This window comes from Drosophila ficusphila, unplaced genomic scaffold, assembly GCF_018152265.1.
Source record: "Drosophila ficusphila isolate 14025-0441.05 unplaced genomic scaffold, ASM1815226v1 contig_286, whole genome shotgun sequence".
NCBI lineage: Eukaryota > Metazoa > Arthropoda > Insecta > Diptera > Drosophilidae > Drosophila > Drosophila ficusphila.
The window spans coordinates 3,710,740-3,726,453 of NW_025064189.1; the positions used below are offsets into that span (position 1 = coordinate 3,710,740).

The 15,714-nt window shown below is 44.2% G+C and overlaps 6 protein-coding genes across 10 annotated transcripts; 3 read left to right on the top strand and 3 right to left on the bottom strand.

Annotated features, from left to right (window-relative positions):
* Positions 1–23: 23 nt before the first annotated feature.
* On the top strand, positions 24–4,186 carry LOC108089515 (WASH complex subunit homolog 5). The gene is made up of 6 exons (XM_017187839.1): positions 24–278; positions 336–438; positions 499–1,944; positions 2,001–3,382; positions 3,445–3,816; positions 3,880–4,186. Exons 1-6 carry the CDS (start codon positions 157–159, stop codon positions 4,031–4,033), a joined length of 3,579 nt encoding a protein of 1,192 aa, XP_017043328.1. The 5' UTR covers positions 24–156; the 3' UTR covers positions 4,034–4,186.
* Positions 4,048–6,594, bottom strand: LOC108089516 (phosphoglucomutase). The gene is made up of 4 exons (XM_017187841.2): positions 6,422–6,594; positions 6,102–6,348; positions 4,373–5,591; positions 4,048–4,309 (listed from the first exon to the last, which is right to left on the bottom strand). Exons 1-4 carry the CDS (start codon positions 6,497–6,499, stop codon positions 4,171–4,173), a joined length of 1,683 nt encoding a protein of 560 aa, XP_017043330.1. The 5' UTR covers positions 6,500–6,594; the 3' UTR covers positions 4,048–4,170.
* Positions 6,595–7,429: 835 nt separating this feature from the next.
* Positions 7,430–9,005, top strand: LOC108089629 (translocon-associated protein subunit beta). The gene is made up of 3 exons (XM_017187992.1): positions 7,430–7,556; positions 7,742–8,117; positions 8,529–9,005. Exons 2-3 carry the CDS (start codon positions 7,743–7,745, stop codon positions 8,724–8,726), a joined length of 573 nt encoding a protein of 190 aa, XP_017043481.1. The 5' UTR covers positions 7,430–7,556; position 7,742; the 3' UTR covers positions 8,727–9,005.
* A 142-nt stretch (positions 9,006–9,147) lies between these two features.
* LOC108089630 (probable trafficking protein particle complex subunit 2) lies at positions 9,148–9,705 on the bottom strand. Its single transcript, XM_017187993.1, has 2 exons — positions 9,592–9,705; positions 9,148–9,537 (listed from the first exon to the last, which is right to left on the bottom strand). The coding sequence occupies exons 1-2, from the start codon at positions 9,676–9,678 to the stop codon at positions 9,205–9,207; spliced, it is 420 nt and encodes a 139-aa protein (XP_017043482.1). The 5' UTR covers positions 9,679–9,705; the 3' UTR covers positions 9,148–9,204.
* A 265-nt stretch (positions 9,706–9,970) lies between these two features.
* On the top strand, positions 9,971–14,728 carry LOC108089393 (ATPase family AAA domain-containing protein 5). Of its 5 annotated transcripts, none has more exons than XM_017187576.1 (4): positions 9,971–10,207; positions 10,305–11,146; positions 11,207–13,669; positions 14,215–14,728. In XM_017187576.1, exons 2-4 carry the CDS (start codon positions 10,428–10,430, stop codon positions 14,486–14,488), a joined length of 3,456 nt encoding a protein of 1,151 aa, XP_017043065.1. In that variant the 5' UTR covers positions 9,971–10,207; positions 10,305–10,427; the 3' UTR covers positions 14,489–14,728. The 5 variants fall into 5 exon arrangements, with proteins under 5 accessions (XP_017043065.1, XP_017043066.1, XP_017043067.1 ...); XM_017187577.1 differs by having other exon boundaries at positions 10,329–11,146; XM_017187578.1 differs by having other exon boundaries at positions 10,403–11,146.
* Positions 14,566–15,712, bottom strand: LOC108089397 (cytochrome b5). The gene has a single exon (XM_017187585.2). It carries the CDS (start codon positions 15,089–15,091, stop codon positions 14,732–14,734), a length of 360 nt encoding a protein of 119 aa, XP_017043074.1. The 5' UTR covers positions 15,092–15,712; the 3' UTR covers positions 14,566–14,731.
* Between the last annotated feature and the right edge of the window lie 2 nt (positions 15,713–15,714).

A 15,714-nucleotide genomic window follows, 5' to 3' on the forward strand; every position in this document is an offset into this window, starting at 1 on the left:
TTCTACAAACTCAACACGTTCATACTAGTGCGAAAAATTATAATGAAAAACTAAAAACAAATGATCAAAACAATTTATTTTTGCTAGGAAAAAAGGCAGTTTTGAATAGAGTAAAAAACATTGCATTTTCAGAAATAAAAAAATGATTATAGCACAATGACTGAGTTCCTTGATGAAAATAATGCCTGTGGCCAGAATTTGCTGAATATAGTTTCGGTGGGTAATTCGATAATAGCAGAAATCCTGCGCCTCAAGGATTATGTTCCCAGTATTTATAGGTAATATAAAGTAAATACATTTAAACGATGATTAATGTATGGAAATATATTTTGCAGATTGGACAACAAGGCAGATAAGGCCAAATATGGGGAGATTATTTTAGATTTTAGCTATTTCAAAGTGGCCGAGGATCACGAGAAAAGGATCGAACAAAGTCCGGTAATGGGAAAAAGATTATATATTTCGGAGTTTTACTAAAAACACATTAATCGTTTACAGGAGTTGACCGAACTTGATGATGAGGCCCGTGCCCAACTTCCGTTAATCACCCGTTTTTATCTGGCCTTCCAAAGCATCCACCACTATGCATCCGACCTCCGGCAGTATATAGAGGAGCTCAACAGTGGCTACTATATACAACAGACCCTGGAGACAGTTCTCCAGGAGGAGGAGGGGCGCCAACTGCTCTGTGAATCTCTCTACCTATTCGGTGTGATTCTACTTCTGCTTGATTTTCACATTCCGGGAGATGTGAGGGAACGCCTGTTGATAGCGTACTATCGCTATAGTGGAGGAGATGCCACCCCCAGTGGAGATGAGAGCAATATTCATGATGTTTGCCTTCTACTTCGATCTACGGGCTATGTCCATCCTTCGGAGGCCGCAAAAGTGATGAGCTTAGGGGGCAAACAGGCAGCTGCTGCTGCTGCCAATCTAGTGGTTCCCAGGTATCCGGAAGCCTACTTCTCTCGCTTCCCCTTCGATGAGAATTTTGTGGATCTTGTGGTGGCCCGACTCCGATGCGATGATATATACAACCAGTTAAGCTTGTACCCACACTCTTCGCACCGATCCACCGCCTTGTCCACTCAGGCTGCCATGTTGTACGTGTGTCTGTATTTCTGCCCGAAAGTTCTCCATTCCCAAGGCTCTCAGATGCGTGAGATTGTGGATAAGTTCTTCTGCGACAACTGGATTGTATCCTTGTACATGGGCATCACTGTTAATCTTGTGGACGCCTGGTTGGATTTCAAAGCCGCTCGCTCTGCTATCGAAAATGTGATAAGTCCGGCTGGGATAAAAACTCTCTGCCAACAGCAAAAGGAGCAATTGGGCAAGATACTGCAAAAGACCCAGGAGATTGTTCGGGAGGGAGTCCTAAATGATGACTTCGTTTTGGAGCACGCCAACAAGATCATCCTGATGATGAGGCAGTCGAATGTCCTGCTCCGCTGGTTTTGCCTACACACCTCGACGGAAGTTTTCGTATTTGCATACACCGCCACTCTACCAGCGCAAGTGCAACAAATGGTGCTCCAGGAACTGCAATTTGATCGGAATATGCTGTATAATTTGTTGCTGAACTGCAGCCAAATGGAACTGAGTGTCAGGGAGTTCCTGACGGAAATTCAGCAATCCAAAGAGGATCGCTGGACGAAAAGCAGGGAGGAGGCCATGCAAAGGTTAAAGGAGTTGAGTGAAGCCTTTGCGGGCTCTAGACCTTTGACCAAAATCGAGCAAAATCCTCAGTTGCAGCAGTGGTTTGGGGAAGTGGCCGGACGACTTCAGAAACTGGAGTTAAGCAGGCCACAGAAATCGGGAAGGTTGATTATTCAAGTGATGCAAGCACTGGACGAAGTTCAGGAATATCACAATCTCCATTCCAATATGCTTGTAAAGCAACAGTTGCAGGAAACGCGGGACATGCTCAATCGGATGACGCAGGTAAGCAAAGTGTATTACAATGTATTACCACTTAATTGATATTCTTAATTTCTTAGCTAATAAACCTGAAAGAAGACATCGAGATCCACATCCAGATGATCACCGATTTCAGCTACGCCTGGCATCTTCTGCAGCGCGACTTTACGCCTCTCATGCAGGAGCACATCAAGCGACAGCCGCAGGCGGTGATTGGAATCAGGGCAGTGTTCCTTAAATTGGCCAGCACCCTAGAGGTGCCGCTGATGAGGATCAATCAGGCTAGGAGCGAGGATCTGGCCTCCGTGTCAAACTACTACAGCACGGAGCTAGCTAATTTCTTGCGTCGTGTTCTACAAATTGTTCCAGAGACCATGTTCAGCATTCTGGCCAGGATTATCCATCTGCTGACAAACGTGATCAAGGAGTTCCCCACACGAGTAGAGAAGGAACGTCTCAAGGATTATGCACAGTTTGAAGAGCGCGCCAAAGTGGCTCAGCTAACTAACTCGATTGCCGTTTTCACCAAAGGAATCCTCATGATGAAAACGACTCTGGTGGGAGTAATCGAACTTGATCCCAAGCAATTATTGGAGGATGGCATACGAAAGGAGTTGGTTAATCATCTGGCCAATGCCTACAATCTTGGACTGATATTTACGCCAGAAAAGGGAAAAACACCTGTGCAGCTTCTTCAACAGAGACTTCAAGCTCTGGCCAAGACGATAGAAGGATATCGCAGATCCTTTGAATATATAGAAGACTATTTGAGAGTCCAGGGACTTCGCATCCTGCTGGAGGAATCACAGCGTATCATCAATTATAATGTTGAGAAGGAGTGCAACGCCTTTCTGCGCAACAAGGTGCAGGAATTTCAATCCGAGCATCAAAGCCAAATCATTCCCATTCCCAACTTCCCACCTGTTGTGGGTGATTCTTCCAATAACTTTATTGGTCGTCTAGCACATGAAATCTTGCGCTGCACAGATCCCAAAAACACGATATTCTTGGACTTGAAGAGTACATGGTATGAAAAGAAAGCTCCACACCAGGAAGTCCTAGCCGGCTCGGCATTTTTTGGGATGCTACGGGAAGCTTTGGCTCCGGCAGGAATGGTAGGACTGGAGCGCCTATACGCGCATATGTTAGCAGATGAGTTGAAGCGCAACCTGGAGAGGCTACAGCGGAACCTCATTTCGGATCGCATGTGGGTTGATGCCTTGGCAAGCTTGACCCGGGAGCTCGAGGCACGGGACTTTCCATCTCCCGAAGTGGCAAAGCAGCCTTTAAAGTATTACCAAGCATACACGCAAAGGTGGCTTAAGGTTTGGCCAACGCTCTTAGATTGGGTCCTATCCATCGGACAGAAGCAACTGCTGCGTCGGGAAATTGCTGGAGAATTAAGCTTCAGCAGCAAATGTGATGCTAAGCTGTTAGAGAACACAGCCGATACGCTAAACAAGTGAGTAAAATTAAAATATCACTTTTTTTTAAATACAACTCTATATAAAAATCCTCAACCAGGGCTCTTTTGTTGGAACTTTCCCTAAGCAAGGATCTCTGTGATGAGCAGGGCGTTCGTATGCTCACCGAGCTGCAGGAAACCCTTCTTTATACAGGAAATTTTGAACCGCTGGAACAGGTCTTTCTCACGACGAAGAACACACACAACATGTCGCTCTTTCTGTTTTTGTTCACCATTGCCCATTTGGGTCGGCTGCAGCATTCTGCGAACACCGATTGTCTATTGCCAAAGTCAGCTAAAGATTCCATTGATAATGTGCCTTTCATTGTGGGTCTTCTAACGATCCTGCAACAGTTCCACAGGAACGTCAAGATGTTGTACATATCCTACATGAGTCAGTATGTGGTGACGGTCTCGGAGGCCCAATTATTGTGAGTATAATTCACTTTACATTTAATGAATTTAAATTTGAACACTTCTTTTTTTATATGCAGGGACAAGGAAGTCCTTGGATCAGAAGTGGTCACTGCCCTTCACTTCCTTCTAGCTTTTATTCGCATTGCTCGTTTGCCACTGAGAGTGCTGGAACAGCGTATACCCAACATGATACTAAGCGAGTATGAGTACCTATCAACGCCCTTAAAATAGGATATAAATCAACGTTTGGGCTACACAAACTTTAATAAATCCGAAAACGTAACAAGGAAATGCCTCGCTGAGGTACAAGTGGAGATTGTAGTTGGATGGGTTGGTAATCTCATTGATTCTTTTCAATAAGGAACTCTTTACGTGATGACAGTGGGAGCATTGCGTCCGGTGAACTTGGGCAGCTGCGAGATCTCCAAAGCAATGTCGATCAAAGGCTTCAGCATTACGCTGGCCTGACCCAGAACGTTCTCCTTCTCATAGGAATCGATGTACAAGCTGCAAGAAAATCAATTAAAAATTAGTTCAGTTGATTTTCTGGTTTTCCACATCATAACTCACCGCACGGTGGCTCCAGAGCTGCCAGTTCCACTGAGACGCATGACAATGCGACTGCCATCCTCGAAGACGATGCGCAGACCCTGTTTCGTGGCCACCGATTTGTCCACGGGATCTGTGTAGCTGAAGTTGTCCGCTTCCTTGACCTTATAGGTCTTTCCGCCGCTGGAGTAGCTCTTACCGACAAACTCGGGGGCAGTGATGGCCTTCTCCATGGTGGACATCATATCGTTGCAAGGATCCGAGGCGCACTCCTCGTAATCGTAGCGTGTAAAGTAATTGCGACCGTACACCGACCAGTGCTGTTTCAGGATGTCCTCGATACCCTTGCCAGTGTGCTGCATCACGGAGATCCAGGCAAGAACCGCCCAGATGCCATCCTTTTCACGGATGTGATTGGAGCCGGTGCCGAAGCTCTCCTCTCCGCAGAGGCACAACCTTCCAGCGTCCATGAGGTTACCGAAGTACTTCCATCCTGTGGGCACTTCGAACACTTCCTTGCCCAACTTCCTGCCCACCAAGTCCACAGCGGAAGCAGTGGGCATGCTGCGAGCGAATCCCTGAACACCGTTCTTCTGGAAGTACGGGATGGCTTCGAGGTAGTGGGCAATCACCGCCAGGGAATCGCTGGGTGTTACGAAGAACGCCTTGTTGCCGATAATCATGTTACGATCACCATCTCCATCGAAGGCGGCTCCGATGTCGTAGTCTCCCTGGGCAACGGTGTCCACCAGATCCTTGGCATAGGTCAGATTCGGGTCAGGATGGAGACCACCAAAGTCCGGCAGTGGAGTAGTGTGTACCACCGAGGATTCACTGGCACCCAGGCGGTTCAGAAAGATCTCGCGCACATAGGAGCCAGTGACTCCATTCAGCGCATCGATGCGCATCTTCAGGGGCTTTCCAGTGGCCTTTCCGCTAACGAAATCCTTCAGCTTGGCAAAGTCAAAAATCTCCTCCATGTGGCGCACATAGTTGGCCACCGAATCGATCACCTCCACGGTGAAGGGTTTTCCAGCAATGTCGAAAGAAGTCACGCCCACTTTAGAGATGTCGATCTGCAGGTTGCGGACCAGCTTGTACTCCTTGATCTCTGTGGTGATCTTGTAGATGTGGTTGGTGAACGCATCGGGAGCAGGACCTCCGTTCTCGCAGTTGAATTTGATACCGAAATCGTTTTCGGGGCCACCAGGATTGTGCGAAGCGGTTAAAACGATTCCACCTATTAAAGAGTTTACAATTTTGAGAAAATAAGAAAATAAGGCAATATAATTAATAAGTTAATCCTAAAAAATTTAAGTTGATGAGCAATTTATATATTTATTAAATCCCAACCTTATGTCCAACATTAAATGTCTGTGCCCAGAGAGTTGGCTGATATTTAAAAAAGCTATAAATATGACCCTCAAGATTCCTTGATGAAATAGTTTCGCCAATTATGAAATAGCAAATAGTAAAACCACTTCGCGTAATTGTTTACGATTTAAAATTGATAAATGTTTTACAGTATCTTAAGACAACATTCTGCCTGTGTTAATACCCTTGGCTTTACCGATTCAAACCCGGTTGCCCGAACAATGAAGTCTCTGTTAACCGATTGAATCTATAGTTATTGTTCGACCCCAGGGACCTCTGTCACTTAACAGCTCGCACCCCGTTGATTGTGTAAAGATGCTTCTTATCAATTAAAATCTTTACGAGCACAGAGAAGACTCCCTAGCTGGAAACTTACCCAAGGCCTTGTTTTGACGGATAAGGCTGGAAACGGCAGGGGTGGACAGGATGCCATTCTGGCCCACCAGCAGTTTGGAAACTCCATTTGCTGCCGATAACCGAACAATGAGTTCGGCAGCTTCCTTGCAGTAGAAACGTCCATCGCCACCTACAACTAAAGTGGAACCCACCAGAGCAGCGCCATTGGCCTCCAAAATAGCTTGGACAAAGTTTTCCGTGTAATTCGGTTGGGTAAAAACTTTGACCTACCATTGGAAAAACATTTAACAATTTATAAGATGAATTTTAGGGTTTGAGACTTATTTGCTCGGATCCCACCTTTTTGCGCAATCCACTGGTTCCTGGCTTTTGACCCTCGTAGGGCTTTGTTGCAACAATTTCCACAGTTAAAGACATGTCACTGGAGTTTTCCCGCTGCTGGCTGAATTCCAACTGGACGAATGAACCGCGTTTGCGTGCGATGAAAATTGAGTGTCAAACACAGCACAGCGAAATTCGCCTCCCACTGATAAGCGAAAGCGGTCCGGCCATAACGATCAAGATAAGCGCTATCATCGATGCGTGCTGCCTGTCAGTAGTACTCTGAAGTTGGGGGTGTGTCTTTGCAAATCGTAACTACACATAACTTCATTAAGCTTTTGATTTAACTTTTAAATATTTCTATCTTCATCATGATGTACAGAAATTTATTTTGCTGATTTGGCGAACTCATATGCTGAAAAGCTTACTGTAGGGTGCAATGTCATTCAAGGGCATTTTCAGATACCGGCAAACAGCTGTTTTTAGCTTAATGTATGTCAAATATACAGCCAGAGTCAAATAAAATCCATATATTTTAATCAGGTGTTATCCTAAAAGTTAACTAAAGTCATAAAATTATAAGAAACAGTTTTGTTTACTTTGTTAAAGCAATTGAACAGTTTTTTAAACAACAGCTGCTTTATGTTAACAGCGCTTTAACATGGTTTATGTGGTAGGGTTGTTTATGGTTCAACTGTTTAATAGGGGTTCTTTTGCGAGTATATCGAATATAACAAACAATAATTGTAACATTTTAATTAATTTTTCTAGATATATATGTTGAAACTGCAACTACAAAAAAAAAAAATGATTACGTTAGAGTTTGAATATTATTCTACTTAGTTACAAGAAAGTAAGGCTATTTATGTTAACTGTTTAATGTTTTAGTTGTAAAAACAATTAATTTAAAAGTTATCAAATGCAAAAGTAACGAATAAAATACCGAAATAATACATTACACTGGTAATAAAACAAAATACCGTCTCAACCCATCTGATATATCGATAATTTGAACCACCCCTGGCAACCCTGACGTACACGAAGTTTGACAGCGAATCCATTCCACGTCACGAACCAACGAGAAAGCGGCCGCCTGCTACGACTGCTGTTTAGTTGCACTTAAATACTCGAAAAAGAAAAACCCAACGTCCAAGTAAGTAGTTAAACGATGAATTAAAAAGTATAAGTGCAATGTGCAGTGAGTTAATGAGGAGCGCCTATGCTATAAATTAAATCGAAAAGCATCGGAAAACTCGGGCCCTTTGAGGCTTGCTGTCTTGAACGACCCTTCCACGTCAACAAAAAAGTGAAACGTGAAAATATGATTTATAATTGCAGAATGTTCAAGCACCTGCTGACCCTATTCGCTTTGTGCGCGGTATTTAGCACCTGCCTGTCGGAGGACGAGACCCGTGCCCGTCTCCTGGTCTCCAAGCAGATCTTGAACAAATACCTGGTGGAGAAGAGCGACCTGTTGGTGCGCTACACCATCTTCAACGTGGGCAGTGGTGCCGCCACCAAGGTGCGATTGGTTGACTCCGGCTTCCATCCGGAGGCCTTCGATGTTGTGGGAGGACAGCCCACCGCCGTCGTCGACAGGATCGCTCCCCAGACTAACTTCACCCATGTCCTGGTGGTGAGGCCCAAGGCCTTCGGCTACTTCAACTTCACTGCTGCTGAGGTGTCCTACAAAGCTGTCGAGGAATCGGAAACGGTAAGTTTTAGCTGGATAGACCCCCAAAGAAATGTCTTTCCTTAAGAAATTATCTGATCTTGATAAAAACAGAATCTCTTACAAGGTCCAAGTAAAATCAGAATGCATAAGTAGGGTAATAGGTTTGCTATAAACATCAACAAAATCTATGGTGATCTTTAAGATTTCCAAAAGATTACTATTTATAAATCTCTTTATGCATAAATCAATATGTGCCCACCGTTTTTGTGTCGATTTTTTAGGAACAAAAAGTATTCGAGAATCCAGGTATCAATTTGATTATTTATATTCGAAATACCTTTGGTAGTTGTTATGATAAAATAATTTCTGTTCAACAAATTAAGTTATATCTTTGTAACAGGCTATGGTATACAAAATTATTAGACTCATAAATATTTATTTTTATTGCAGCTCCAACTGGCAGTCAGCTCTGAGCCCGGTGAGGGTGGCATTGTCAACTTGAACGAGTACAACAAGCGCTTCTCCTCCCACTTCTTCGACTGGGTGGCCTTCGCCGTCATGACCCTGCCTTCTCTGGCCATTCCTCTGGGTCTGTGGCACCAGTCTAAGAGCAAATACGAGCGCTCCGGCAAGAACAAGAAGCACTAAGATGAGCGTCGGACGGTTACCTAACCATCAAGAGATTTATTTACGAACACCCATTATAAATTTCCGTAAATTTTGTTGCTTTAGTTTTCAATTGATTCCATGAGTTGTTCATCCATTAAACCCACACACCTAGTTTACTCCAGTCTGGAACTGTCGTCTGGAGACGGGCGTTAAATCGTTTTAGATTTGATACGAGGACGCATCGAGTAAAGAAAATTAGCAAGTCCACCAAGGGTTAAGCTTTGACTGCTTTTCTAAATAAATTAAAACAAATGTAAACTGGAAAACTACTTACTGGTTACGGATTTTGGGCCATGTGATGAATAACGTACGTTCAAATTGAGACGAACCTTGTTTTTAAGCTTTTGAGATGGTGTCTACTTTTTAGAAAGTAGTATACAAAAGAAGGATAATACAACAGTTCTTATTGAATCAAATTTATATTAACGTTACTTAATGGCTAAAGATTTTAACAAGTTTAGGATAACAAATACTTCCGGCCAAAGATCTCGGATTTCTTTTCGAACATCGGGGATTTGATGGGCGTGTTAATCCGGTAAAAAGCATTCATAGAGTGTTTAATATACGTGTCATACATCTCGTTGAAGAAGTTTTTGATGCCCTCGTCGTTTTTATTGTCGTGAACGATGATAAATCTAATTTGGCTGGCGGTAATGAAGGCGGAAACGAACCACTGGTTAAATCTATCAATAGATTTCAGTTGCATATTTGCCGTTTTCCATTTGTGCTCATCCACCAAGTCCAAGGCGGCATGGGCAATAAACTGGCTTAAGTGTCTGTGGTCCTCTTTCTGTGGTTGAGAAAGGTTTCAGCTATTTCTTCAGTGCTTGGTAGTTTTACGTACCCTAAGTTCCTTATTGACAGTGCTGAATTCCTTTTCGTAGATAGGATTATCATTGTGGCCCACAATAACAAAGTAATAGGTGGACATTTTTATGAAGACCAAAACAGTATGATTAGTAGTGTGACCAAAAAAGAAAAAGTAAACTAAACAAAATACCAAGCAAGGTTTAAAAAAATACCAATGCACATCCATGTCAATGTTTATTTAATTTAATTTATTTAATGTTTGGTATAAAATATTTAATTCTGAATTATTTGTACTATGAAAAAAATATGTAATTTTAATAAGATTTTTGCATTTCTTTTATACTTGGCATTCCCAAAAAAACTACCACCTCCATACCGGGAAGTGTTGGAAAATACAACCACCTCTTAAAATTTGACAGCACTGTTGATTCGCGCCTTTTTTCCCCAGCACATTTTGTGACCAGCTAAATGTATTTATTTTGCTCGGATAAAATGATATTATACGCCTGAATTGGAAGCTGAAGAGTAGTTACCCATTGGGGCTTTAGTTCCGTTAGTCAGAGGAGCGTGACCAACGCGGCGAAAGTGCGATCGTGTGTGTGCGTGTGCGGGAGTGTAACAAAAACCACAAACGAAAAATCGCTTGGAAGGTACATAGATCTCATTATATATTGTATTGTTGTTTTTTGCTTTTGCCCCCGATCTTTTGTTGCGATCTTATAAGTTTGGCTTTCATATAATCTGTAGATACAATATCGGTTAAGTACTTAGATCTTACAAAGTAAAACTCCACCATACACACACACGCACACACTAAGCAAAATGTATTAAACAATAAAAAAAAGAACTCGCAAGAAGGGGCCCAAGAAAATGACCGATGTAAATTGTCTTACAAGTGAGCACATTGCAACAACAACTGCCAGTCCCCCAGGAACTCCCACCAAAAATGCTGGCAAGGATCTTGTGGAGCCCACATCACCATTTGTTTTGAGAGCACCGCCTAGCGCCAAATCCAAACTGATCCTCCAGAACATGGAGGAGGTGCTTCACTCGGTGAAGCAGAAGCACCGAGAGAAGCACAAGCGGAAGAGGGAGGAAAAAAGAAGAGCAGCTCTACTTGAAGATCAAAAGAAATCCTCCCAGGATTCTCCCAAGCCGGATAAAGAAAAACCACAGCCGCTGCGGGAGAAATCCTGTCAAGAAAATGGTCTCAAGAATGGCCGAAGGCGTTCCAGTCCCCTGAAAAGCAGCACTCCGGTGGCCGACAACCAGAGCATCATGAAGCACTTTTCCAAAACAGGCAAGCCAGAGGTTCTGGCTGCTTCCCCGCTGAATACCTCCAAACCCAAGCCAGCCACCAATGTTTTCGAGTTCATGATGAATGCCCGGAATCGCTCTATAGGGGTTAACGAAGGCGGCACGGAATCTCCCGGAGACCAAGAAGTCGGTAGTGAAGCCGCCACACCGACGACCAAGCGTAAACTGCTCCTTCAGGAATGGAACGAACGCAAAGGAGGAGCCAAGAGACGGCTGGCAGAAGAGGCCCGCGGGGAGTTTATCGAACAGCAGATGGAGCAACGGGCTAAGAGGTGAGATACAAAATTATTATTAAAACCGATTAAGACAAATACTAATTATTAATTTTCTAGGTTAAGAAAAATGCTGACCAAGACTGAACAGACGGCTCCATCATCGGCGCCCACAGAGCCCACTGCCAAGCGCCCTCGAGGCAGGCCGCGATCCCGACGCCTCAGTTCCGTAGATGCGCCGGCTCTGGTCATGGATGCCAAACCTCAAGATCCAGAAACAGAAGAGTTCCTCTCAAAGCTGTCGTCGCCCACAAAGAAGCGAGACAGTTTGCTTGGGTACTTCGCCAAGGTGGAATCGCCTAAGGAGGTGGCCGAAAAACTTACCATTGCGATAGAAACTCCTCCCATGGAGACACCCAAACGAAGAACGCAGCGTAGGAGGAGCCAGCAGGAAACTCCCATCATAGAAGCCGAAGCTACACCTTCGTCAAGACCAAGACGTTCGTGTGCTGGGAAAGCGCGCTATGATTACGACCTCGAAACGAGTCCTGCAAAGCAACAAAAGGCCAAGGTACCAAAGGCAGAAGAATCCATAGAGGTTATTGATCTGGACAGCAGTAATCCAGCTGCCACGCCAAAGAAACTAGCGCCTCTGTTTGTACGCCAATTGCCAAAGCCCAGTCCAGATCCTTCGGTTTTAAAGGCTCGCCAGGCTTTTCTGCAATCCGGAGTTCCAGATAAAATTCGCCAGGAGCAAAACCGTCAAAAGACCTACGAGCTGATGTACGAGGAGAGCTATGAGGTGTTTCCCAGATTGGCACATATAGGTTGCGAAAACTTTGTTTCGACAAATCGTCCTCTTGAGTTGCCGTTTGCATTGAGGGCAGAAGAGGAGTTCTTAGACGTTACTACAGCTATTCCCTCCAACAAACGACGTTCTAGAACGAGTAGCATTACAAGCATCCTTTCCGCCGACTTTACATCAAGTAAAAGTGGTAACAAATTCAACTACGCTACCTTACCGCAGTTGGAGAACAAACGAGGCTTTGTGAAGCTCTGGAAGAACGACTTCGATCGCTTTCCCACCTTTAAGTGCTATAACCAAATGAGGGAGAAGTATCGTCACTTCAGCGCCATCGACAGTGCGCAGGATACGCAACAAATGGGCGAGTCCTTGGTGGTTACACGACGCACTCGAAGATCTATGGAACAACATATGGCTCAGAGTGATGAGGAGGCGAAGCCGCCACCGTCGGCTCCCAACGGGGAGTTGCTCTTCACCGAAAAGTACAAACCGCTGCTGTTCGAACAGGTTTTAGTTAACCTAACGCCGGTGCAGGAGCTTCGGGAATTCCTGTCCAGTTGGAGCAGCAATGGAGGCAGCAATCGCAACTCACAGGGCATGGATGACACCTTCGATATGAGCAATGATTCGGCTTCTATGGGGTCGAGTAGCAACACAATGGTGCTGGTGGGACCTTCATCCAGCGGGAAAACCAATGCAGTTTTTACTCTAGCGAACGACATGAACTTCAATGTCTTGGAGATAAACGCAGGAATGAAGCGTACGGGCAAGAAGTTGATTCAGGAACTTCAAGAGGCCACGCAGTCGCATCAAATAAGGAAAGACAGTAAAACGGGCGGTGGATCCTCACAGCAGTTGCTCCAAAAGTTGCAAAAGAGTGGCCTAAAGGCGAAAGCAGCTGCTGTGGAACCTCCATCAGAAGTGAGGAAATCCCTTATCCTTATAGAAGATGCCGACATCCTGTTTGATAATATGGATGCTGGATTTACGGATGCCATTTACACCTTGGCCGCCAGTTCAAAGAGGCCCGTGATTGTGGTGGCTACGGATCCCAACTGTGCACATCTTCAGCGGCTTATGCAGCAGAACGTAATCCATTTTCAGGCCCCAAACGCTTTGAACATCTCTCGATTCCTAGCAGTTTTGTCGCTAATGGAAAATTGCCCCATCGAACTGGATGAACTGATATCCCTGTATCTGTACAATCATCAGAATCTGCGCAAGACGTTGATGGAACTGCAGTTTTACATTCAAAGTGGCGGAGATTCAAGCAGCGGTAGATCGGTTGGCGTTAAATCGCCCACTAAATCCTCAAATAGTCGGCTGGCAACCGTAGATGGCAGTCGCATCCATCAGCGATTCTTTGAGTTCTTCACATCGCCGCAAAATATCCACTATCGAATACCCTTTCCCGTGGACTTTAGGCTACTGCGTTTAAATCTACCCGAGCTCATATCTAGTTCCCCGGTGCTGAAGGAGCAGCAGCTTTCAGGTGGCGGAAGTAGAGGCAATGCCAAGCGAAAGTCCCGATCTCCAAAGAAAGCCTGGCTGAGCAGCGCCACTGGGCAGAAGAGCGACAGCCAAAACTCCCCCCTCGCATCGCTGGCCTCCTTTTACGACCACATTTCGCTGGCTGCTCTAATGGACTCCGACTGCAGTGATCGCTTGCAGTGCCACCTATCCGAGGACATCGCGCACCTGCTGGTGGAGCAGGCTCTCCAAACTGGACTCGCGGCCAAGGAGTGTCCCTACAATCTATTCGACAAGCCAGATCAAAGGTAAAGTACATAGAAAACATTTAAAGATATGAAGTATCCATTTTATAAATTTATTTTAATGTTTTTTCTTAATTGGTTTAAAGGTCAGCTTATGTAAAACTTATAATTGCACTTAATGTACTTGCAATCTTTTGTTTGATTATTTTTTTTAAAGAATGAATCGGCATGTTTGAAATGCTTGGTCATTGGGCAGACAAATAAGTAATCGATGGGACAAGGAAATCGTTGTTTTTATCGTCTAGCATTATAACAGCCACTCAGAAGATAAGTTTAGCATAGTTTAGTTTAATAGCCATGTCATTAAAATGACCGATAGTAGAGCTGTCCTAAAACCCCAATCGTTCAAAAAGCTAGTCGCTAAATAGATTAGAAATCAGATAGCGTTTTATTTTATTTAAATTAAAAAAGCATGTGACCGTTAGAGTTATACACTGACTTTCACTGGTTTATTTTAACTTGTTTTATTAAGTGATTTTTATAAGAACTAGATCGTTTTTATTTCTAAATATTATCAATAATTTAACAATTTTCTCAACATTTTCCAGGGTAACCATTTGCGGATACCTGGGCAACGGAGTTATGCGTTCGGAATCTGCCAAAGCACTGGACTTTGAGCCCACCCTGCGCTCCATTTGCCGGAGTGAAAAGGAGCGGGCAGGGCAGGAGCGGAAGTCAAGTAGATTCTATCACTATCTGCGCAACCACACGGTGAACGTGACCAGTTTCACGACGGAGTACTTCGACGCCGCCTGCAGTACGTTCCAAACGACCACCAGCAAACCAGACGATCCGCCGGCGGAAGCCGAGCCAAAGGATTAGCTGTCGGTCGGACTTAGTTTAATTTTGTTCATTTGGTGGAGCAGCTCCACCGGATTTAATTGCAATTTAATTACAGCTCGAGGTAAGCAGAGTTGATCTTTATAGGATAGTTTTGTGGGCACAATGACGTTGCGTAGATATAATTAGATGAACCTAAACCTAGTTACAAGTTAATTACGTTAAATTAAATACGACCTCAGCCTATGTTAATAAATCAATTAAATGACATGTAAAACTAAATGACTAGCAGCAGCAGAAACCGGAAGAGCTCTTCTTCGACGGTTCCGGATGTTCTGTTATTGTGTTCTCCACTGGTTTCGTTGCTCCAATGGACGTGGGCTGGGTTTGAATGGGCGTCGCCGAGTTTATTTCACCGATTTTGTAATTCTTAAGATCCTTTTCGGCATCCGATGAGTGGCCAGCTTGTTTGAAGGCCTTGGTGGCATCCTTGCCGGCGTATTCGAGGAGTGCTTCACTGCCGCCAGGATGTTCGCTGAGGAACTTGGTCACATCGTAGACGTTTCCCTTGATGATCAGCCAGCAGGGTTTGCCATTCTTGCCATTATTTTGCGCCACCTCCGAAAGTTCGTACAACTGCGACATTATTGGGACTGATTACTTAATTGCTTTCCGGTGTAGACGAATGTTATTTTATGGCTGCTGTTCGATAACTCTTGTGCTCTTGATTTGCTAATTTTAGGAGCTGTTAACCATTGGACGGACTGGCAAACACTGGACGCGTGCCGATGGCCAACGCTTGTTTAAGTTTAACACTTATCAATATGGCAAAATATCGCCTAGATCGCTTGTACTTGCCCTTGTGTTTTCCCGCTTTTCCACGTATCGCTCAATTGCTATTTGCTGTTTTACTTCCACAATCTGTCTGACTTTTGATAAGAAATACGTGAGTATTTTAGAGACTTTCAAAGCGACCTACTAAAGTAACTGGTGTCCAATAATTTTTCGGGGATTTGTGCAACTTATTCATGCATATTGATTGAGCAGGCTGGCATGGAGTGGTTTCTATCTTTAGCGAAATCAAAAAAAGTTATGTGATTCACACTAGAACATGGGTGTGGACATTTTCATTGAAACCCGAGTAGGTGATAAACCCATGGTAGGATTTTTTTTCGAGTTACTCTCGACCATTAGACGTTCTTATCAAGTCAAAATTCCCCGTTGGTAATAGAAACAATGTTTAATACTTTTTGGCTTTCAAAGTTATA